Below are 24,296 nucleotides of genomic sequence, written 5' to 3'. Positions count from 1 at the left end.
GGTGTCTTTTCCTGAATAATGGTGTCTTGTAAGCCTGTTCGGGCTGGGTGTATTATTTATGCACAACACAATAATAATAATAATACTAATAATAATACAATCAATTTATGCATACATCCTGTTATCATCAGCCACAAAAACCACACCACAGTGAATCCTGGGTAGCAGCCTATGTGACTCTGTTTCAATAAGAAACACATGAAGTGCGTTTATAACATTGGGCAATATAGGTATGACAAAAACAAAACAAAAGCTATAGCAATGAGGCCAACAGATGTTATCATTTTAGCCTCTAGAACTTTTGGTTTTTCTTACCTTGTTGGAGGCCATCTCGCTGACAGAGTGTCTTGTCTGCAGTGTCTCCAGCTGGTCCAGACACCAGTCCAGCTCCTCCAGGGTCTCAGTGGCCAGTTTCTGGTAGGCCTCCTCTGCAGGGGCAAGACAGGAGGGCAAGGGGTCAGTAAGGGCCCGCTTCAGAGGGCTTGTCGACGATCCAGGCCCGGGGTCTCCCACCCCACACACAGCTAAGCTGGGATACCCCGAGTAGACACATGGGTGACTCTTCATACTGGACAGGTGAGCCAGCTGTGCGGGCCTGGGAGACGTCCTGTGTCCTAACCCACAGATCAGCAGTCACAGGTCAGCTGAAGCAAAGCTCACCGATTCCCTTGGAGAAAAGAAACCTCCAGTGCAGTCCTACAGTTCAAATCCAGATTCTTCCTCTTAAGAGTAAGTCAGATACAATCCAAGGGAGTATAGTTGCAGGTGATGGATGATAAACGGCCACCCTGAGTCACTTCTGGGTGTCCAAATGAATGTTAACAGTAAGAAAATCCCAACAGAGAATACAGAGGTAACAAAGCACAAAAGGAGCAACAAGGATTTCTGTGTAATCTCACATACAGACTCATGCACTATCTCCCAGACACAGCACACATATCACAGTCAGTGATCTAGGTGTGTAAGGTTTACACTATCATTCTTTAGAGAGATGTAATTCCAGTCATGTAGCAGGATAAACAGCAGTCTGCTTAGCAGGCCCATGTCTGCCATAGGAGAGATTGAGGGAAGACAGGGACGGTGGAAAAGAGGATCCCGTGTTAAACTCAGAACCAGTCAAGATCCATGTCAATACTGTCCAGCAAGGAACCAAAACCTGATTGTTCACAGCACGCTGACATGTTTAACAAATGCAAGACACCTCACACACACACGGACGGTAACAGACACGCATATGCATACACACACACATACACACCAGACGAAATGCTAACCATAACACATCATGATTTTTGTCTGCCCTCTCTGCCAATGAAAACATCAATGCTATCCGGGAAGCAAAGGGTATAATCCGGTGCTGTGTGTGTGTGCTGGATAGTGTTTCCTATAGATGCTGTGTGTATAGAGGGTGGGCTTCTGTTGCTCCGGCGTCCCTGGTAGCCAAACGTGCTTCTCTCCCCAAGCTGTACCTAAAGCCTGAGAGGACTGCACTGTGGATGGGGAAGGGAGAGTGACAAAATGTGGACTGGAGTAGTAAAGGAGTGGAGCCAGAGCTGGGAGCTCCCTATACTCATACTGTGTGTGCTTGCATACTAATATAGGTTCAGTATACAAATACACCAAAAAAAGAGAGGTAAACAAATGACGGCTGATGTTATGGTAAAGTGTTGAGCGTTGCGCATCACAATCCCTACATCTACTTCAGTTTCTTTTTCATTTGAAATTGAAGACATGCCTCTCTCAAAGTCAGCCTTTTGTTAAAAGAAAATGTCACTTCGTCAAAAGCCAATTAATATTGATGCTCGACTAATTTGGGAAAGCACAGGCTTGTAATGTATGTGATCTGGGATCTGAGAAGGGGGGGGGGGGGGGGGGTCCACTTTAACTGTAATTCAATAAACCAGACAGAAAAAACCAGAGGAAGATTAAAATACACAAGGACCACATTTAATCACATAACGCCATGTCAGCTTAACAGTTCAGTTAGCATTTTGACCCCATTAAAGCTATTGGAAAATAAGGTTCTGTATTTATTTAGGTTTAAATGATAAAAATGCTGTTTTTTCACTCGTTTTTTGTTCCGGGACAATCCCCCCTAAAAGAACATGATGCAAATGAGTAGTTTTTTCAGCTCCTGAATATTTCAATTTCAATTTGGAGTGATGAATTATAATATTGTATTGTACTATGTTTGGAAACATGCAAACCATTTTTGTTTCAGTGCATGACTATAATTATTATTATTAATATTAGTGTATACAAGCATGACCACTGACCATTTATTTTGTCACCTCCTATTATCCACAATATCCCACCTCTCCTGCTTCATTGTCTTTGACATATCTCTCCCTTCCTCCTTCCATTAGCCCCCTTCCTCTCCCACACTCCTCGTTTCCCTCCTCTGGTCTATGAACATCCTTCCTCCTCCCTCTTTTGTCTCATTTCTGTCCCTCTCCTCTTTCTGTCTCTCAGTCCCCCTTTCTCTCTCTCTCTCTCTGGTGTGGTGTCGGTGGCTGGGGTGCTACTCTTTCTGACAGCAACTGCACTGACGTCAATGACATTCTTCTCATGCTTAGTGCGACATCAGACACCGGCGCTTGGAGAGGCCACTCTGCTGCACAGACGCAGGGCTGCAGCCAAACTATGTACCGGAACAGCTCGACAGTGAAGTCGGACTGTGTGAGGATGAGGAGAAAGAAGGAGAAAAATATGCAGAGACAAGAGGAGAGGGGAGGCTGAACTACTAAGAAATAACACTGATGTGATATCAAATGGTAGATAACTCATATATGCTGTAATTTTTATTGTGCATCAGCCTAGATGCTTGGATGTTCAGCTGTTTTGGTTACATTTTAAGATGGTGTCATGTACCAATTACAAAAGAAGCCTGTAATGGATTCCTAAAGAATGCTCTGTGCCACATGTGTCATCTGTCAATATATTGCTTATTTTTTAATTATCCTATTTAGTGATGTTTAGTTTCACTATGATTTATTCCTTGTCCTCTTGTGTTGTTTAATAAAAAGGTTATTTTTCCCTCCACGTGGAGCATTGTGTCCTTATACCAATGTTGTGGGGAATTTGAATGGTATGGAAAAGAGTCAAAGGACAATATTGGTAAAATATTCATCTTTAGTACTTCCCCTCTACCCCATATGGAAATATAAAGGAATTCCCATCTCTTTAAATACTCTAGCAAATTTTAAGAGGCCTGGGACCTTTAAATAAAATATCCTATTTATCTATCCAAGCCCAAGTTGTTTCCATATTATGAACAAGATGCAATGTCAAGAAGAGACGGAAAGGTAGAGTAGTTTAGAGTCGTGGCCTCACTCATTATGAAATGAACTTTATATCCAGCATACAAAACAAAGGTTTGAAAGACTACAACACCATTTTAGACTGAGTTTATGGGATATTAAGTGGTAAAACAATATTGTCCACAATCTCATGCTGACTGATTAACTGATTGATTACAAAGTTTCTCTCTTAAACTTTAAGCAGCATATATTCTCATCCACAATACATAAAAGCTCACAGAACTACTCATCATTTAAAATAAAATCTTAGATGATTCTGAAATATCTTCTTTATCTGAACAGTAAGTCAATGGCAGTGGGATGAGCATAGATAGGAAAGTAGAAATAGAGCAAAGAAGCGTCAATGTAACCATTCTTGAAAACACTGGTATCCTATCCCTAACTGATGTCCTGAGTAACTACTTCTTACTATTATTCTTCCTTTATTGTCTTTGTCTGCAAGACGACTTAGGCGCCGCATCAGCAAGCCATTGCATTACAACTAGTCAATACTCAAACAAGCATTCTCACGACTCACAGCTGTCACCAGTTTATGGCAGGGCCCATAATGGCTGTGCACCAGTGTGATTGTGTTCTAAACATAGCACAATGTCTCTAGTTCCTCATATATAAGCCAGTTATGTATCAGGAATGCAATTCTTAGGAGAATTGTTTAGATTGATCTCCCTCAAACGTGCAAAATGCCTTTACACTTGAAAAAACAGTCATGTTTTTACCTCTCTTAACAATATGCATGACTGTTTGTGTTTATGTGATTCTATGGGTGTCTGCGCAAATGCCTTAGGGATAATTTTACTAAACAAAACTCAGTGACATTATTTATTAATGATGGAGGTTATATGGTTTCCTCTGCAAACAGCAGCTAGATTACAGCCATTGATACTGCTAGAAAGCAAAGTGACTGTCAAGGACAAGTCTATTCTAGCCAGCTAAGACTGTCTGTGCCATGTCCTCCTCACAACAAAAACTCAAAAAGTAGGACAGAAAGATGTTGTCTGTCTATTGGCAGCAAAGTTAACATCACGATAAAAACTGCCTCGTGGAATATATAGGCAGGGTTGGCAAACTCTCTGTCTGACATAGGGTTACAATGGATGTCAACTTGCAAAGTACCTCAAAAAAGCAGCGAACAAACCTCTCTACTTGTTTACCTGCTTTTCAGAAGTTGAAGATTTAACAGCATCTTGGCTATAAAACAAACAAATGGCATCCACAAAAAGCCCCACATATTCAAACTTTATACAAAATAGCAAAACAGCTACTGACAGGGAACTATTTGCTCTTGGTTAACAGTCACGCTTTTCCGCAAAATATGTCTTCCATACTTGTATTCGGACCATGTTGGATATTCTGTTCATGTCCCCAGGCTTCCTGCACAGCATGTCTGTGTTTGCCGGCAAATCACCACCATGCTGATATCTTACAATAAACAAAAGCATCACTCCAGAAAAACTCCAATTCCCTTTATTGAATCTATTTAGCCACCAGTTTTAAATAATAGAGTGCATATTGCTACTATTATTAAAACTTCTGATATAGTCACTTTGCTTTAAGTCCCCTTATTTAGCATTAACTGTACAAGCAGCATATAAAGATATAATGGATGGTTTATAACACACCATAATGTTGTTGTGCGCAGATATATAGCCACTTGTAAGTGTGTATATACAGTATTTGTCAATTATAGAGTTTCCTATAACGACATTATATAATAATTGTTGACAAATACTTTATTAAACACTTGTATCATGATAGTGTGTCATGAACCACTTATTGAATGTTAATATACCGCTTATAAATGGTGAATAGGGGGACTTCAAGCAAAGTGTTACCTCTAATGCCAACAATAGTAATTATTTTCTTTTTCTATCGCTAAATATATTCCTGACATCTAATTGCACACACACGCGCACACACACACACACGCACACACACACACAAAATCATGCTGCTCTGGCAGTACATGTACCTGTGAAGGTGGTCTTGGTGATGGGTGGTGGGTTACACATTGGTGATCTCCTGTCATGGGGCAAACAAACACACACTGACATTTCCTTTGGAAAACATTACAATCGTTAGTTTACCTCAAAATATTTTATTTACAACTCACTCATTTCTACACATGCAGTGTACTGTAGCAGAGCTTACCTACAGACTACTGTTGTTGTAGTACTTAATAAGAGCAGCAGGGGGCGAGCAAAGCCAGGCTGTGAGTGAGCACTGGACACTTATTTAGTCAAACTTCTTAGTCATGAAGTGCGTATTACAAATATTGTGATATGCTGGCATGTTGACCATTGTTGTCTGTAATACAGTCTCTCCTCCCACTATGACAGGTTTCATTTTTATTTGAAGAAAAAAAAACAGCAAAGCTGACGACTTACTTATTGGATGCCCGGTCTTGCTGTAGATTAGTTAATGCACCAAAGTTGTTTCGTACGGTTCTCAAGCTGGCAAGAACCTGAAGGAAACGTGATATATTAGAACCGAATCATACATCAGTTTGTAAAAGTGTGAAGACAACACATAAAATAAGAAAAACTGGCACTCAAGAGCTCACCTGTGCAAAGGGCGTTACAATCATATCGTCACCATGACTGAAAGACACAAAGACAGTGGCTTTAATGTAAGCTGCAGATCTACAGTATTGACATCCAACAACAAAGGAGTGTGCTCATGTGATGAAAAGGTCAAGGGGAGGATGGAGAGAATGAGGAGGGAGGAGCGGGGGTCATCACATTAGATTAGTTTCGGCATCTCTGATGCACTCGATCAGAGTGACATGTTTACTCGTCACATCAGCGACCAGCTGAGGCCCGACGTCACCATGCGTAATAGTTTCAACAGCTTTCAATAAGGGATTAATTGGTGGGCATGTCTGTGTATACATAAGGTGGTTTAGTGAATGCCATGTCCAGAGAGATATTTTCACAACAAGGACACAGTAAAACAGCTGTCTTTGCACGTGCTGTACAGCAATGTCCCTCACACAGTCACCCTTTCTCCATGGCCTCTCCCTCTCTTTCCATCCCAGTTCCTTTTAATTTTGTATCTTATTGTGTTTTCTGTCTGTAACTGCGTTTGTATTTATACTGTTGTCTGTCTTGGCTCTCTTCAAAAAAAGAGATTCATAATCTCAATCGGACTCTCTTGGTTAAAAAGAGGTTAAAAGAAAGCTAAAGGAATCTTAAAGGGTGAACCATGAGTTGGAGTCCTGCTGACCTTCGAGTCAACATGTGTTCAGGTGACATGGCTGTGTTAATGGTCATGAAGCTTGCCTCCTCCAGCTCAGTTCTACAAAGCCGCAGCCACTTCATGCACGCACCCACTGGCATGTGAGCTAACATACATGGCAAGAATGTCAGAGGAGACGCACGCTTGTCATGTGCCTCAATCACAAGACAAATAGGAGGTATTTAGAGGAAAGACGATGTGGCTACGTACTCTCTGAGAGTAGACAGAAAAGAGGAGAGGTAAGAATACGAGTTGGGATATGGCTGTCCGCCTCTGACTTTGGCCTTTTCGGGGGACACAGACTGCCCTAGCTCTGTTTTCTTGTAAAAAAAAATGTCCTCTGGAATATGGTGTTCTAAAGATGACTCTTTGTTAAGTAGCCTACTTGCAACATGCAATTTCTTTTACATGTTTACGTCGATTGTGATTGTGAAGCTGTCTTATTAATATTATCAAGAGAGCTGTTAAGACAAGTTGCCTCCTAGCTTTCTCCAGTTTCCTTGTTTATGCAATTTAAGAGAAAAAAAAGATATGAAAGGATAAGTCATAAATGCTAAAGATTTTTTCTTTTTAGGTTTTTATCAAAGGAATGTGCTTTCATTATATACACTGACCCTGAAGATGCCAGTTGGTGTGTACCCATCTTTGCGCCCATGGGTGTTCTGGCCTTACAGGGAGGTGTGTTCAGGTGAATTCTTGACATATTGCTATCTTGAGGCAGCGGGAAGTGATTGTGCCATTGACCAACAAAAACCTGTTCTGAAGTCATTTCATTGTTATTTTTTTTTGACAGCGCATTAAAATTTGACGACTTGGGAACAGCGCAACCTAGGCTAGCACACACAGCAGCAGCACGCAAACATGCAAAAGATTAAAAATAAAATGATTACAATGTGAAATCGTATAATTCTTTGATCTGCAAGTGCACTTTTTACGTCACGCACGAGCAGATCAGTTTCTTCTCTTCTTCCTGCTCAGCCATCTTGCCATCATATTAGCAATGTGCCAAGGTACAAACGCACCTGGCTTTTAAAGGGAATGGGAGATGACACTCTGATTGGTTTATTACATGTTACGCACAAAACACACCTATGATTAATAATCCACAAAGTAGAACCCTTTTAAACCATGCGCCCGGCACACAAACCCTTTTTTTCACACTAGCAGAAGTGGATTTGGAAACAACCTAAACGCACTAGCGCCATGCGCTTCAAGACGCGCACTTAGATTGTTAAAATGGGGCCCAATGTCTGGAGCTTGTTCTACTCCATCCATCCCATTATTCTTATGAGTTATGCAGACATAGAGTAATCAACAATTTGCCAAATATCAAGAGTCACATACTTACTGCTTGTGGACACTTTGTGACAGACCACCTTGTTTATCCTACTGGATGTGGCTAAGAATAGATGTTACACCACACAATCAGCTGTTGGTCATGCACATTTCTCACCAGTGCCAAAGCTAGCCACGTGGCAGCTTTAAGACCTGGTCTAAAAAACCTTCAGCCGTGACACAGATTCAGAGAGGCAAAACAATGCATAATTGATCACATTTAGCACAATAGGCAGCATTCGGGTGTATTTCATGAAGGTTCAAGTCACAGCAAAAGACACCTTGCACTCACATGTCACTGGCAATGGAGGAGTTCCGGGACATAGACTTGGGTGAGAGGTCGTAGTCACTGTCGGAGCGGTACAGGAACGACTCTCTCCGTTGGCTATGGACAAAATTGGCCTGCAGGATGAGGCCTGAGCCCGGGCTGGCCATGGGGTCCAGGGGGCTGCGACCTGATGACGTGCCATTGTCCACATCGAAACTGCATATGGAGAGAAAGATAGAGGGAGAAAGATATTAAAATCAGAATCTGTAACAGAATGTACTTATTGCTGCGTGATGTGGCTTGTCTCTCCATGTCCAAAAAAATCAAAGGCTTTCTGTAAACATTAATATGTTAGAGGTCTTGATGACTTCAGAGCTTACTCACATATCAACTAAACCCACATGAATGTTTTTTCCACTGCAGCAGCATAGATCTGACATGCACTATTGCTGTTAATTGACAGGCCTACACGGTATATGACGTGCCTACCGTGTGGGCATGAGGGCCCGACACTGCTCATTTACTGGAGGATGATGTAAATTTGCTCATAAACTTCACCATTTAAAATTAGAATCAGTCTATGCCTCCTTATCTGGCTGATTATTGGACGATTATGATTGGACAAATAATAGGCTGCATCACCAACAGTTAGAACTAATGCAGCAATATTCAAAGCCATCTACACACAACCACTTGCGATATGATTTGTGCAAACTCTGCACAGGCCCGTAGGGACTACCTCTGTGCTAACAATGCCACTGACTCACAGCTGAAAGGTGTTGTACTAAACCAGTGACACCTTTTCCCACTGCGATGTTACGATGAGCTCCTTAGTCTCCTTGGTGATTGTTCGCCCAAGTATAAGTAATGCCTGTCACCACGGATATCTGCCTCATCACTAAGTCTATTAAGCAACCCCATAATCCCATCCTGTGTGGATGCTAAGGTCAGGGGGGATTCCCCCAAAGTGCGAAACATAATACGCACAGGGATGACGTCCCCTTTCTCATCATCATCCTCACTACCAGTACGGAACATCCTGCTCATGTTAGCGCTATGTTCAATATGGAAGAGGAGAGGATGTCTTAAGAACAGAGTGAACACTGGCAGTGTACATACCTTGAAAGCACGCTCCATGGCCAAACTTAAACATCCATCTAACAACTAAAACATTCCTCGTCATTACACAATGAGAAATGACTAAGATTGCCATAAGTACCCTTCCTGAGCTTGTACATTTTCTTCAGGGTATTTCACATCCTTAACAAACGGATGATTCACTGACCTTACAGGTGCAAGTTATTATTACTTTGAATGTGTTTACCAAATTTAGTAAGTTATGAAAATAGGAGGTTGTACTCATGCTTTGGGAATGTTTTATGAGAGTGGTTTTAAGAGGAAAAAAGTCATTATGCTTCTCACATCTAACAATCCAGTAGGTTATCTTGGAGTATTTCAACATGCTAGACAGCCACAACGACACAGGACATGCCAGGCATATTTTCCCCAACAATCAAATGGCTAAACGCTGTGTTATCTCTGTGTGAACTTTCAGAGTAGCAGCAGCTAAATGACTGTGAGCTTTGGTCGTGGAATGGGATAGTTTGGCTGTCTGCCTGATGACTGAGGGAAGGGCAATCGTTTTGTCCTCTTCCTGGTCTCTAACTTGCTCTTAGACTACATCTACACTGTTACTTTTTTTATTTTTAAAACAACATTTTAAAAACCAAAACTATCTGCACTTATATTAAGACGTCTGACAGCCCATATCACATGACCAGTCACTTACACTGGGCATGCTCATGCAGTGTGGTTGAAAATTATGGATGAGTAACGATAACCGCATCACCGCAATACTGCGACGACGTGACGCTTGCGCAGTGGTTTTTTTTTGGGGGGGGGGGGATTTAATTTTCTTTTGCTGCCAGACTCAGCCAGACATTCAGCGGAGACATTCTCTGCACTTCGGTGTTTTACCATTGCACTTTACCCTGCATGAATTTCCTTAGGCCCATAGCTTAATCCTGACAAAATACCACAGTTGAATTTAAGCCTACATGTACGTTTTTGTAGCATGACAGCCCTCTGTCTATGCTCAACTGCTAGCATGCTGTGTGTAAAGACCTGATAATACGAGCGGATGCATCAGAGAAAGCTGCGGACCCCATAGGAGCATAGTAGGTCTATTTATACTATTTACTTGGAGGACACGCTTGTCACATGAACAGGTCACTAACAATTAGAAGTATACTGGGTGTCTGTGTTAAATCTCACTCTAAAGCTTATTATCGTCACTCTCTCACTTGCTTTACCACACGCTCTCCACGCACACACGCTGCTGTTTCCTATATGTGTAAACTTCAGGCCACTTACACAGGCTACGACGAAAGCCCTGCTTGGAGCCTCTGCAAAATCATAAATCAGGCTTCACACACCACACACACACACACACACACACACACACACACACACAGTACGTGGCACTATCTTTGTGGGGACCCGTCATTGACATAATGCATTCCCTAGCCCCTTACCCTAACCTTAACAATCACAACTAAATGCCTAAACTTAAGCCTTACCCTCACCCTTACCATAACCCATTTCTAACCCTAATCCTAAAACCTAGTCTTAACCCTCAAACAGCCCTTTAAAGTTGTAGGGTCCAACATTTTTGCCCCACAAAGCTGTCGAGAACCTACAAGTATACTTATCTCCCGGTTTTTGGACCCTACGAATATAGTTAAACAACAGACAGACGCGCACACACACGCACACGGGCAACACACACACACACACACACACACACACACACACACACACACACACACACACACACACACACACACACACACACACACACACAACCTATTATCAGATCAAGTGATCCATCTGTTTTCATTACTGTAGGTGTGAAACTAACCTGACGCACCAGATGGTTTGTAACACAGAACCATCTGAGAAGCCGTCATTGGGAAAAACCGTTTGAAAAAGGTCACTTTCATAAAATACCTGTCAGGTGATTGGATGAACCATCTATCATGTCTGCCATTATTGGTTTGAATGAAATGAGGCAGCCGTCACACTAGAAAGCTGGTAGTTCAGACACAAACGCATTTGAAGCCTGACAAGATGGATTTTCGTGTGATACTTGATACGGGATCTCGGAATCCAGCTTCAGTACAAATTAAGTGTGAAACCACAGACACACAAAAAGGGATGTATCAACTGTCATTCCAGGCACAGGTTGGTCCGTTCTCCAGCTGTTCTTTGCAATGATAAGTGTGTGTGGGTGTTTGTATCATGCAGAGAAACAGAGACAGAGACAAATATGATAGAGAGAGGGACAGTGAAAGTGCCGAAACATAACACCCAGCATATGTTTGACAACTGATTCATTATCCCAATTACTTTGATGTCCCAACCTACACAGATTGTCAGCCAAACCCCTGACACGTAAATCTACTCACGTTGGCCCTCAATAGAAAAAAATCTCACGTCTGGTCTGACCTCGTGTACGCACGTTTTCGAGTCAGTGTGGTCTTGCGGTGCAGCATGTAACAGGAGAAGGAGAAGTCATCAGCCAATGGCAGATCTGGCACTTTTAGAAGGCCTCTATGAGCCGAGCAACAGTGCACATGTAGCCTACACACAGGGGCCACAGTGGGGGGGGGGGGCTATAATACATACCACTACACACGCCAAAAAAGGTCTGCTACATTGTTTTAGCCTGTGGGGTTCTGCACAACACCGCGCAGGAAAACAGGGTGCCACAAATGTAGTGATGGAGCCAGCTGATGCCCAGAGACCAGGGTCCAGCACAAGGAGACAGGATATTACTCCTCGCTTTCAAAAGATATAGTGATATGTTTGGCAATAATATTCAATACAGGAAACGTGACAAAGCAAAACATTTTTATTTATTCTTCAGGTTTTCATTTGTCTTTTAAAGTGTTGTTATTGGCCACAAGTGAACGATTTCTTTCTGCCATTGGCCGACATATTTCGGCTTGTTTTTCCAGCCCCTCTGCTGTCAGGATTGGCGTGGTGGTCCAACACGGCGGGGCGGAGGACACACACTCTCCCTCACAGAGTATAGCATACATATTGACATATGTATGCTATACTCCTGTATAAAAACGTGAGATATCAGGGTTTTCATCTCCACCTCTGAAAAGTGCCACTTCTTAGCCGGATTACGTCTGGCCATGTCGTAAATAGTAGGGGCGAGGCCTCATATTTAATATATTGGGGCGTGATATTTAATTTACGATTGTTTCCAGCTGCTGCATTCTAATAAGACATGCATAAAATAATTAGGCTGGTTATCTACTATATCACATTACATGTGACCACCTCCTGTCTCATGTTCTAAGAAGCCAATTCTCCACTTTTAAACTTGACTGAGCCTCTGACATGGAACATCAGTGAGAGAGAAGCTGACTTTCACAAGCATGTCTGAGGCTTAAGCATGGAATATGTACACAATAAAAACCTCAGTAGACAAAACATTTCATTAAAACTTGTGTGGCAAATACTATATATGTCAATATCTTAGCTTTGTATAGCTGCTTTTTCTAGGACGTGATTTGCAAACTCTGGGTAACAATTTCTAAAATCACGCATGGAAGTGTACATAAAAAAATAGTTTCATCGAGATGCATCGATAATTGGTTTATGAGTACAGTATGTGTGTGTATACAGTCACACACACACGCCCTCTTTGGGAATGATGTTAGCTACTAGTTTACTGATGTACTGCACCAGCATTGACATCACAGTGGGAATGTCTGGCCTTTTGCCTGCTCTGAAACGAAGAAGCATCCTTCAATGAGGAAGCATTTGTTAAGGAAAAAAAAGAAGAAAAAAAAAATACTTGAATTTGCTGTTTTCTGTATATATTGTAAAATCCTCTGGCACAAACTTGTGACGTTTGAATTTAACTTAAAATCCAGGTCTACAGTGTTTTATCTTTGTTGTGATCAAAGCCCAATATCTGTGTCATATCTAAAAATGGTTCACTGAAAAATGAAAGCAACACACATAAACTAAGACATAAGTATTAAAGTAATCTAAATAGCATTACTGTGGTAAAAAATGTAGCTGCAGCTATGTGAGTAGACAAGAAGACGGCCTGTAGGACAGGAGTAGAGTTTCATGCTCGAGTTTAGGTTGCACGGAAAAAAGGAAAAATGCACACGCGCACATACACACACACACAAAGCCCTGGGTCACTTGCACAATTAGAAACACCACACGATTGGACGTGACAGTGCTGTGAGGAGACGTACAGGAGAAAGAGGTCTGGGCATAAGTGTCTTTGATACATAATCAGCTGGTGGACCAGAAAATGCCAAACAATGCAATAAACAATATGTAACCTAAACATGATATTTAAGTCCCTTCCCAAAATGCCAAGTATATACAGAAAATTAACCTGAAAATGCAGTTACAGATGTGTTTAGAAACGTGGGCCATAGGGTCATAGGAATTAAATAGACAGTGGGAAGATGACACTTATTTTAGAACGCTGTGAGGACAGGCAGTGGAGGAAAGACAAGGAGAGACATGTTAGAGCTGTGAGTGTGTGTGTGTATGTGTGTGTGTGTGTGTGTGTGTGTGTGTGTGTGTGTGTGTGTGTGTGTGTGTGTGTGTGTGTGTGTGTGTGTTTGTGTGTGCATGAGCTTTCAAGTGTCTGTATTTAAGAGGATTGTGAGGAGTGTGTTCCTTTGCATGCATGCAAAGGGAAGGTATGTGATCCCGAACAAATGCATGGTAACCTTGACCATGTTCTAAGTGCAGAACAGCGACCCATGGCAGAGAAAAAGATGTAGAGACCAAAGACAAACGACTTGGCACAGATGACGCATACGATTCAGACATGCTGCACATAATGAAAAAGCTGTGTTGGTGTGTTGGTTCGGTGAGGCTTCAAAGCCACAACACATCTGCTTTACATGCTTATTCCCCTGATCACTTTAACTGCATAATAAAATCAACATGGTGCAGCTGAAGAAATCTGAGAAAAGAAGAGGATTAGTATTTTTATTTAAGGAATGTCACCTTCTCTGACTCAATGTGCTTACCAAATAAAACAGCCAATCCCACCAGAGACACAATAGGAGGTTAGAATGAGTTTTCTTACATGTTGAATTATGAAACAGACAGTCAGGTCAAAGATATTGAAACCACCAAATATATTACTACTTTATCCTCACTGACCAAACATAACATGTACATTTTATAGATGAGGCTAAGGTACTGTAAAAGAATGATTTGGTACCAGTACTGAAACACAAAAAGTTCAAAACACTGCATCACTTTACTGTGATACAGCCTAAAGATCATATAGACCAGCTAGCTCTACGGTAGGTGAAATGTGCCAAACTAAGAATGAGTAAAGGGATAGTCAAGACAGAGCATTCAGTTCTACTTCCTTTTCTTTGCCTATGCTTGCACATACAGCACAATGGGGAACCTAATGTTGCAGCACAAGTAGGCAAAGCAGAAAATTCAGTTCCATTGTTAAATACTCTCTTAAACATCCTGGCTAAAAATGGCTCCATGAGGCAACATGTATAGTGCTCACAAACCTCTAGCTTTTGCCTCCACCATCACCTTCCACGCAGCTAACCCTAACCTTAACCCTAAACATAACCAAGGGGACGTTGGGGGCAAGCAACACCAAACACCACTGTCTTTGCCATCTTGTATGGATAGTCAACAGGGGAGTGGGCAGAGCCAAACAATTCCTTTCCATCAGACAAATGTAACAGGAAAAACGCACATGGCACTCAGACCAATCAGATAAGTGATGTACCACTTGCTGATAACCGAGACATGTTTTCTCTATCGGCCGTTCTCATCCAATACACACCTCTTCTTAGACACTCATTACACGTAAACGGAAGCAGTCATACTAACACAAATGCACTAAGTGTAATTAACACCAACCAGGCGGAAAATCCTGGCAAAATAGGTCATTGGAAAATAAATCGATAAGGTGTGTGTGTGTGTGTGTCACAATGGCTGGTGAATTTTATAGTTGATAAAATTTCAAAGTAGGGAAGGGAGTCACCAGAGACCCCACTATATGATATTATCACGATACTTATGTTGTGATACGATATTATTGCGATTTAAAACATATTGCAATACTAGATTTAAGCAACCCCCTTTACAGCGTCAACACAAAATATAAAAATATAAAACGTAAGTAGTGCAGGAAAAAAGAGAGGGGGGAATGTGGTGCAGTTTGTCTTATGTGTTAATGAGAAAGTGCAGTTTCTTATTAACATAATACTTGAATTTGTACAGAACGCTGCACTGAAAGAAGATAGGGGCTTCTTTCTCTCTTGCTCTCGGTCTGGTTTTTCTTGCCCTGTCAGGTATTTGCAAACTGAAACCCTCCCTTTTAGTCGTAAGACTGCTTTAGTGCTTGCAGTCATCGCGCGATTCAGAAAACTCAGTCAGTCATGAGAGACATACAAAGAGGTCACCATGGCAATGCATCATCTTAGGTCACATGGTTCAAGGCAAAGGGGTATTTTGCACTTATCTATTAACCTATTTTTAGTCCATTCATCATCTCAGGTCCCTAATGGTCAAATTTGAAAAATATGTTAGATAACTGGCATATGTGAGACCCTATGAGAGGCCAGATAACATGTGTATTTACAGCCTGCCTGAGAGCAAAACTGCGGACTGACAAAGGCCAGATGCCCCACTTATCCACACTTTAGGACAGCATACCACAACATCCCTACAGGTTTTAAAGTGGGAAAGAGGCATTACAATAAAGAAGCTAAAAGGATTTCATAAACATCTGATCCCCAAATCGTCATCTTTCACATTTTACCAAACTCCCACAAAGCTAACAAGCTGGTAAATACTCAAAAGTCTGTGTACACAAACCTGAATTTACACAATTGGGTGGAGTGGGGTCTGAGTTTGGTCCAGCCAAAGGGCACGTCACACACAGAGATCGCATTGTTGTCTTAAATACTGTACGTAAGGACACAAGCACTCATGCAAGCTGACAAAGTACACGCCGTCACAAACATACAGCTAACATAGCTAACAGGCATTTTCCACTGGCCGTGTGTGTCTGTGCTACGTTCCGGTTTTGTTTCGTCCTCCACCACGCGCCATTCCACACTGGGAGCTTCTCACAGTGCAGATCCATTTTGGCGACACAACTGTTGCATCGTAATACATCCATGGTTAATGCTCCATGCCCCTGACCGGCAGATGATTGGACGAATGTATTTTTAAATAACCAATATTCGTATCGGTATCGGCCTTAAAAATCCTTTATCGGTTGGGCTCTACCCTGTACTACATGGTAATTCCTCTACTGTGCGACAGTAAGTCGCATTAAAACGTCTGCTACGGAGCCATAACGGGAGCTACAATGTAGTGGAGCCTTTTATACATTGTTGTGTTTCTTTAGAAAGAAACAACAGACAAATAAAGTCTTTAAACGCTTCAGATGTAAGGGTGGAGGGATTTGTAAACTGACTGGATACTCTCGTTGTTTCACTTTCTGCCTGGTTGTTTGGAGAGCCACTGGTGGAATATTAAGCATGGATTTTAATGGTGGAATATGCCTATTAGAAACACATACACAGATACTGGTCATGTGTGTTTTATGTACTTCTCTTGACGAGAATTAGCCGACTTTCTGCATTACACATGCTTCCATTGCACAAGCACACCCACCCTACCATACAAATCTTATCACTAGAATTATCACCTACAACTCAGATTTAAAATGATGCTTATAGTCACAAATCTACTGTATATCTTGTAAGCTCAGTGGTAACAGTTGTGAAATACCAAGCGATGATGAGCATTAGTGAAAGAAGCCTTGATACAACAGTAAATAACAGAAGAGGACAGATGGAGGAGGCGGTATGCTTTGTCCAGCTGAGTACTGCTTTTGGTAGTCATTCAAGAAGATGGCTCATACAAACCTAACACTGACAGATTATTAGCTTTTAACATGAAAAAAACTACATTCAGCTCTAAAACTAATATAAGTGTAGCTACACTACACTTCACACCCTCAAACCACATCACTTATTGTCTGTAATCTGCACCGCTCTGTGAACTATTATCCTCAGAGACCAAATTAATACGTCATTTCCTACTGGAGGGGTTATAGAGCAGATTATTAGACTGACAGAGGGAACTGAATACTTTGAACCTGCCACAAACGCGGTGTATTTGACCAAGATTGTTCTGATTTATTTACAGCTCTGCCTCAGAATACAACAATGAAAAAACTGTGCTACAGGGCATAGTGCTGACAAGCAAGGACAAGTTGAGACAGCAGGGGAAGGAGACGTGAGGGGGAGGGCAGAGGCAGGGTGATTTGTGCCCCTGGCATGAGCTCTGCATCCTGCATTCATCTGGAGCCATTTGCAGACGGGAGAATGTATGGAGCAACACAGCGCATTCTTCAATGAATGATTCCTTTGCTGTTTTACAACTTTGTGTTTTACACAATTTCACTGGAGGAGTAGACAGTGAGTTCTAATGAAAGCACAGTGAGGTTAAGATACCAGGGTCATGACAACTACAGCTAGTGGCATGTTGTTATTAAGTCCGTCTCATGAAGAACAAAATAACCAAATCTAAAACCGATCACAGAACTTATCATACCATGCTCGCAAAAACCCTGTAACTGACATATCTACAGGGTACAGAAGGTTTCCACAGCATACTATGGAAGAGACAGAGAAGTTTTGAGGTCAAGAAGAGTGATGGCAAGCAACAAAGTAAAGGAAGGACGTCCGGGAAGAAGCCGGTGAGGCAGAGGAAGTATTTAGGAAAGCGACAAACAGGCGGATGGAAAACAATAGAGCAAAAACACGCACACACACACACACACAGACACACCAGGATTAACATGGAAATTAAACCAGCAGGACAAAGTTCTCCATCTATTTACCATAGTCCTTCTGTGTTCTTCAGTGAGCTGGTGGAGCGCGACCGTGGTTTAAGAATGATACTCATGGTCTGGCTTTTCCTTCTACATTACATCTGCAAACACACACACATAAAGCCACACACACACACACCCTCCGGGCCACCTGGAGTCCTCTGACCAGCCCTCTGCTGTGTCCTCACTGGTCTGAAGTGATCCAGTGGGAGCGTCTCTCCCTCAGTGTTTGTTCGGTGGAGTGGTCAGGTCTGCCAAGCTGCTTGAGAGCAAACCCTGGTACAGTCAGATCCAACCCTCCATCCAAGATTATTCCACACGGCTGCTGCTGCTGCTGCTTTTTCCCGAGCTCTGGGCGTTTGACAGTAGGTGGTTCTTTACCCGTCTAACTCTCTGTCACTCACTTGCGCTTTTCTTTCCTGCCAGCGTGTGAGATTCCTATTTTCTCATCCATTCGGGCACACACAGTCGCTTCCACTTTCTCAATCTGCTTCTCTCTTTCAAGTCCCTGAGGTTGTTTTTTTTCCCTGACTGGGGGAAATAAGATCTCCTCTTCCTCTCACGGTCTTTTCCCCCTCCCTCCTTACCTCGTTCTCTCTTTTCACGACTGTGTCCCTGTCTTTGAGTTACTTGACTCTCCAGTGCTCTCTTTCTGCTTCCCTAAGCTGCAGCTGGGGTATGTCTGGAGTGGGAGTGGTTGTTTGGGTAGTAGTAATTCCTTGAAGGGCGTGGCTTGTGTCAGTCACTCAGCTGTCACACTAACATAAAACCAGCAGCTAAGGCATGTCAATAACCTGGAGAGAGCGTGCAAAGATAATGTTTGTTGACTTTCATTATTACAATAAAAGAAGTAATAAAACAAGGATTTACTGACAACCTCGTGCTTTTTTATGTTAACACGTTAGCATTATTAAAATTGAGAATCATGTGTGGGAGTGAAAATAGGTGAAAGCAAATGAGGACAAAATGTTGTTTACTTTTACTATTAATCGTAGCAAGTAATTTTAATAATGACACATGTATCTAATGATGTATCCAACATGTATAAATAATATAATTAATAAACTACTTGCGAGATTACTGAACAGAGCAGCTTTTTTAAATTGATTGATTGATTGATAAATACATGATCTGAGTTACTAATTGATGTATGCGTGTAGATAAACACAAAAACAGTGATGCGATATAAAAGTCAACATAGTATGCATGGGCTATTTCAGCCTGGTATAACATATTTAAAAAATCACATGCATACGCAGACAGTGTATGTAAGGATTGTTTTACTTTTAAGCATTATCTTGCATCTTCAAGTACTGCAGACAATTATTTCAGGATTTTGTGCAGTTATTTCTGTTGCAGTTATCTATTGGGGATGAAGTGAAGACACACATCACCAGCTCAGCAAACACAGTTAAAAAGTAGGACAAAACAATTGAAAGAAACACTGAAGCATCAGCGTAACATTATGTAAGCCCTCTAATCTTGTAAGCACTGAGAATATTTACATGTCATCAATACTGCAACTGGCCGTAGGCGTAGTTACAAGATGTGGACGTCAGTCAGAGAATGCTTCTCTATTGTTGAGGGAAGAATAATTGGCTCGTTGCACCCACAGACTGATAATACTGAGGTCATCCACTTTATGGTCACTGATGCTTTGGAAATGATTACATACAGTACTGGAGATGTGCTTTTATGTCATGGAAGAAAGGAGGAACATGGACCTGAGGAAAGAGCGACACAAATGACGTATCCTCATTTTTTGCATACACACATGCAGATGAGCTCACATGCAGAAACGAAACGACACATGGACAATACATGCCCACTAGCCATGCAGACACCTCCGAGGGTCCGAGCACAGAATAACGCCACGAATTAACAGTAAATGAATAACTAGGTACCAGAAAAGGATTGAACACTAATTAATAAAAGACAGAAAGCTTTTCACTCCTGACTGCCATCTCTTGGACAGTGCAGCTAATCTCATACAGGCAGGGTTGACAGTTGATACTGTGTGTTTTACATTGACGTAAAAAAAAAAAAAAAAAAACGTAAAACAAATATGTGTGGAGCACTTGAAGTGAGTAACAGGAGTTGAATAGGCACATCTAATGCTTTCAGTGTAGCATGGCAGAATGATGGAGTTTATAGCTGAGTCAAAGTGGTGAAACTAATCCTATTACCACGGTCTGCACATTCCATGCAGTCAGGGGAAGACCAACAAAGGAGAACAGTTTCCTGAAGAAAACTCCTTCCTCCCCTGCCTTGAAACCACATGAATCCCAAATGAAAACACAACAGAGAACATGATGACAAGACCTATGCAAAGAGTGTTTATCCCATGTCCCCATGCTGAGTTCCATATTTAAGAAACTAGACACATTCAGACCATATTATGTTATGTTCTTTTTTCCCCAGCATGTTCCCTTGGATCAGAGAGGCTCCAAAATCAGGGTAGCAGCGGTCGCCTTGGTCCCGCTCCATGTATTCTGTGATGCCATGTTCAACTGCTACACTGCAGTGCCCTGCTACGTCCTGCTACGTCCTGCTGTGCCTTGTAATGCCACACAGCGTCCTGCTATGCCATGAACTACTACAAAGAACTGCTACAAACTACTAATTTTTTCTATTTTTGTTATTGCCACTCTTCATTCTAACCCCAACCGGCCCGTCAGACACCGCCTACCAAGAGCCCGGGTCTGACCGAGGTTTCTGCCTAAAAGGAAGTTTTTCCTCGCCACTGTCGCACTGTTGCTTGCTCTGGAGGAAACCACTAGAACTGTTGGGTCCTTGTAAATTCTGGAGTGTGGTCTAGACCTGCTCTATCTGTAAAGTGTCTTGAGATAACTCTTGTTATGAATTGATACTATAAATAAAATTGAATTGAATTGAATTGAATTATTTTACTTTACAGACAGATCTGTTTAGATCGACGCAATCTGCAAACTGGGTCTTAATCAGTAAGAAACGGATATGTCTGAGAGGCACATTATCACTTCTTATTTTCCTCTCTACTGTTTCTTGTGAAAAACAACATAGCCCACTGGTGCATGCTTCCATTCACACAGACACTCATATATAATGAGTATTTACTTTTAGGCCACACCACTGCCATCTCCAGGAAGCCGAGGTGTAACAAATAATGAACCTGGTCCTGCTTAGCAGGGTTGAATTTGCAGGAGGCAAGAATGTTATTTTTCCTACGAGTCATAATCAAATAGTAAAATACGCATTAAATCAATTTAACTTTTCAACCCTATGTAGGTCCCTGTATGCCAGAAACGATCAATACCTCAGCTTCCCCCTTGCAGGATCAATAAAGTATTGGTTAATCTGAAAATCTTAAGACAATGCATGCTTTCTTATTAACAACTTGATAAAGTGATTTACTAAAAAATAAATTAAACCAGTAACAATCTGGTGCCAAAGCTGCAGTGATCTTGTTTATACATTTATCACCATTATAAAGTAGAAAATCCTTCCCATATATATTCACAATAAAGTATTGTTTAAAGCATTTAAATTGACAAAACAATACCAGCTAAAATAACATAATTACCCTCAATCTCAAAACACCCTGAGCAAAAAGTAAAGTCTCTGTTGGATCCTAGAGCTTGCAGAATTCCCATGGACATTCCAAGACAGATTACAGTCAATAGACGCAAGTATTTACAAGAATAAATGTGGTTAATACAAGCGTTGTGTTCCAATAGAATAATCCTCCCAATTGACCTGGATAAAAAATAAATTTTCTCTTCTTTCTTAGTGTTTACAGGTGATTCATTGCTAATGTAATTATTTCTAATGAACTTGCTGTTCCTTTGTTACCTTTTCCGTTGAAATTTTTGTAAGAAAAAACAACCTTTACAGTAAGAACCCAATAAAACTGAATGAATGAACTGATTGAATTAATAAATAGAGGATGCATTCAAGCAATAGAAGGTTACTGCTATAACATTATTGAAGGCTAAATATGTTATGTTAATGGTGACTTATTAAACCCTACCTGCATTGTATAATAAGCACTTAATGATTATTCTGTCTTAATCATGTTCTGTGCAATTCTGTGCACATTACAGAACCACTGCCACCTAGTGGTAAAATCGGTATAAGTGTTGTTGTAAAAAACAGTTGTATAGATTGAGTGACCAACAAAAAAAATTGATTTTGTTTAAAAAAAAAAAATACCTCTCCCATGAACCATGTTCAGTATATGGTGCAGATAAACACACTCAGTAAATGCTGATATAAATAGCACTTCAGTAAGGAACCATCAGTGAGCACAGATGGCTGGTACACAGTATTGACAAGGCTCCATCCATATCTATATGTCCACAAACGCCACCAGCCATTACCGCGCTCCATATTCAACTATTATAGAGGCACAAACACACATGCACAATTTCATGTCTCTCACACAAACACACACACACACAAGATGATAGCACATCTTAGGTTTTGTCAGGGTTCGCTGAGTATGTATTAATCAGAGAAATGCAGTACAAAAATGGGTCTAACAGGTCTAAATATGTTCTGTGTGAGCTTTAATGGACGGAGAGTGCTCTGATGATTAGCTTACGCTCTGCTGTGGTTAGTGAACGGGCTTGTCCTCTTGATAACCTTGATGCTTTAGATGATGACTGGATGCGGCCTGCTTATTTATCATTTACCTGGCTCTTAACCATGTTTTGTAGAAGCAGAATAGCTACTCCGCATGGACCACAGAGAGACACAAACATGCACGTACACACATTTAGACACACTTCAGGGTCGACACTCTAGGCTCAGCAGAGCAAACAGCAGAACTACAGCTTCGACTGAGCTCTAACAACACAACCAGCCGCCAAGCAACCACCATTTACACAACGCTCGGTTGTGAACACTGTTCCAGTTCTGTGCTATCCAGGTGGGGCTTTTCATCAGCTAATGTTCTGATAAGAGACACAAACACAAAAAATCTGCACAGTAGCGCATTACATAGTCACAGTTTACACTCATGGAGCAATTCTAAAGACTTTTAGAGAAGGACTTTCAGCTCAGCTGATGTTCAGCTTCACCCAGTTGTCTTCTACTTTCTTATTTACTCTATCTCAACTTTTCACATGCAAGCAGTGGTTGGATATTAATTATAGAAACAGCAACACAAGAATCTGCCCTTAAGTAACAGCAATGAATAACAGATGCATTTAAAGAATGCAGATACTATGAAATATTCCCATATAAAAGCAAATCCTCAGTACAAGACAAAGGCTAAGGTCACATCATTGATATGCTGTCCCCCTTCCTCCCACAAAGAGTTTTAGTTCCAGTGAGCAATCATACCCTCTCCTGCCACGAGGCTTGATGTCAATAGGCTTGTTTGTAGCAAAGGGTGAGCCGTTGGAACAGGCGTGGCGGTAGCGGGCTATCCTCTCCAAAGATAGATAATCTGAGTTCACAGGTAAACTCATTTTGGTGAAGTTCTTAACCACAGCCACACACACACACACACACACACACACACACGCAGACACACACACACCCACACCCACATACACACACACAGAGACTTGTGTCAAGACAGAGAGAGTAGAAAGAGAGAGAAAAGATGGAGTGACAAGCCTGATAAAGCGATGTCAGCAGGAAGGAGGGAGGGGTGTGTGAGAAGAGATGGGTGAGGAGAGGAAAGGGCTCAGCATGGGTGTGCCTTGATCAGGAAAAAGAGAGAGTTGGAGATGGAGAGAGAGATGCAGGAGAGGGAGGAGCAAAGTGCAGATGTAGAGCAAACTTATCTTTCAGTTAACCATCAAGAGTCAGTAATGACATCCATGAGAATCATATCTTTTTAGTGATATTGTGGACTTGCAGCAACGTTACATAATTGTGTTGTATGTACAATGCCAATTTACATCAGGTAAAGCTTTATGATGGATAAGTGAGTAAGGCAATCAGTGTACAGTAAAGATGAAAAGTAAGATGACGTTGATCACGTCAGTTCACTGTTCATCATCCATCAGAAGTCCAGAGTTAAACTTGCAACATTCATTTTATCAATAAAGTTGCTCCCACTGCAGGTAATGCTGTAGTTTGTATCTTCCATACTGTCTGCTTCTTCATGCACACTGTCAGTAGTGTTTGTCAGTGGTCTTGGATGATCCATGAGATTGTTGGTGAGGTGTGTGTGTGTGTGTGTGTGTGTGTGTGTGTGTGTGTG

General features: G+C 41.5%; 1 protein-coding gene across 1 annotated transcript in view; it reads right to left on the bottom strand.

The window, feature by feature from the left end:
• Positions 1–24,296, bottom strand: part of LOC116689604 (cAMP-specific 3',5'-cyclic phosphodiesterase 4D-like) — a 202,496-nt gene that overhangs the window by 14,110 nt on the left and 164,090 nt on the right. Inside the window, 5 exon segments of the mRNA XM_032516152.1 lie at positions 316–428; positions 5,290–5,339; positions 5,705–5,781; positions 5,881–5,917; positions 8,182–8,373. Of these exon segments, the coding sequence (XP_032372043.1) occupies positions 316–428; positions 5,290–5,339; positions 5,705–5,781; positions 5,881–5,917; positions 8,182–8,373 (469 nt within the window).

The sequence above is a fragment of the Etheostoma spectabile genome, chromosome 5 (genome assembly GCF_008692095.1).
Source record: "Etheostoma spectabile isolate EspeVRDwgs_2016 chromosome 5, UIUC_Espe_1.0, whole genome shotgun sequence".
Lineage (NCBI taxonomy): Eukaryota > Metazoa > Chordata > Actinopteri > Perciformes > Percidae > Etheostoma > Etheostoma spectabile.
The sequence above is the reverse complement of the archived record's forward strand: the minus strand, read 5'-3'. Positions and strand labels throughout refer to the sequence as shown.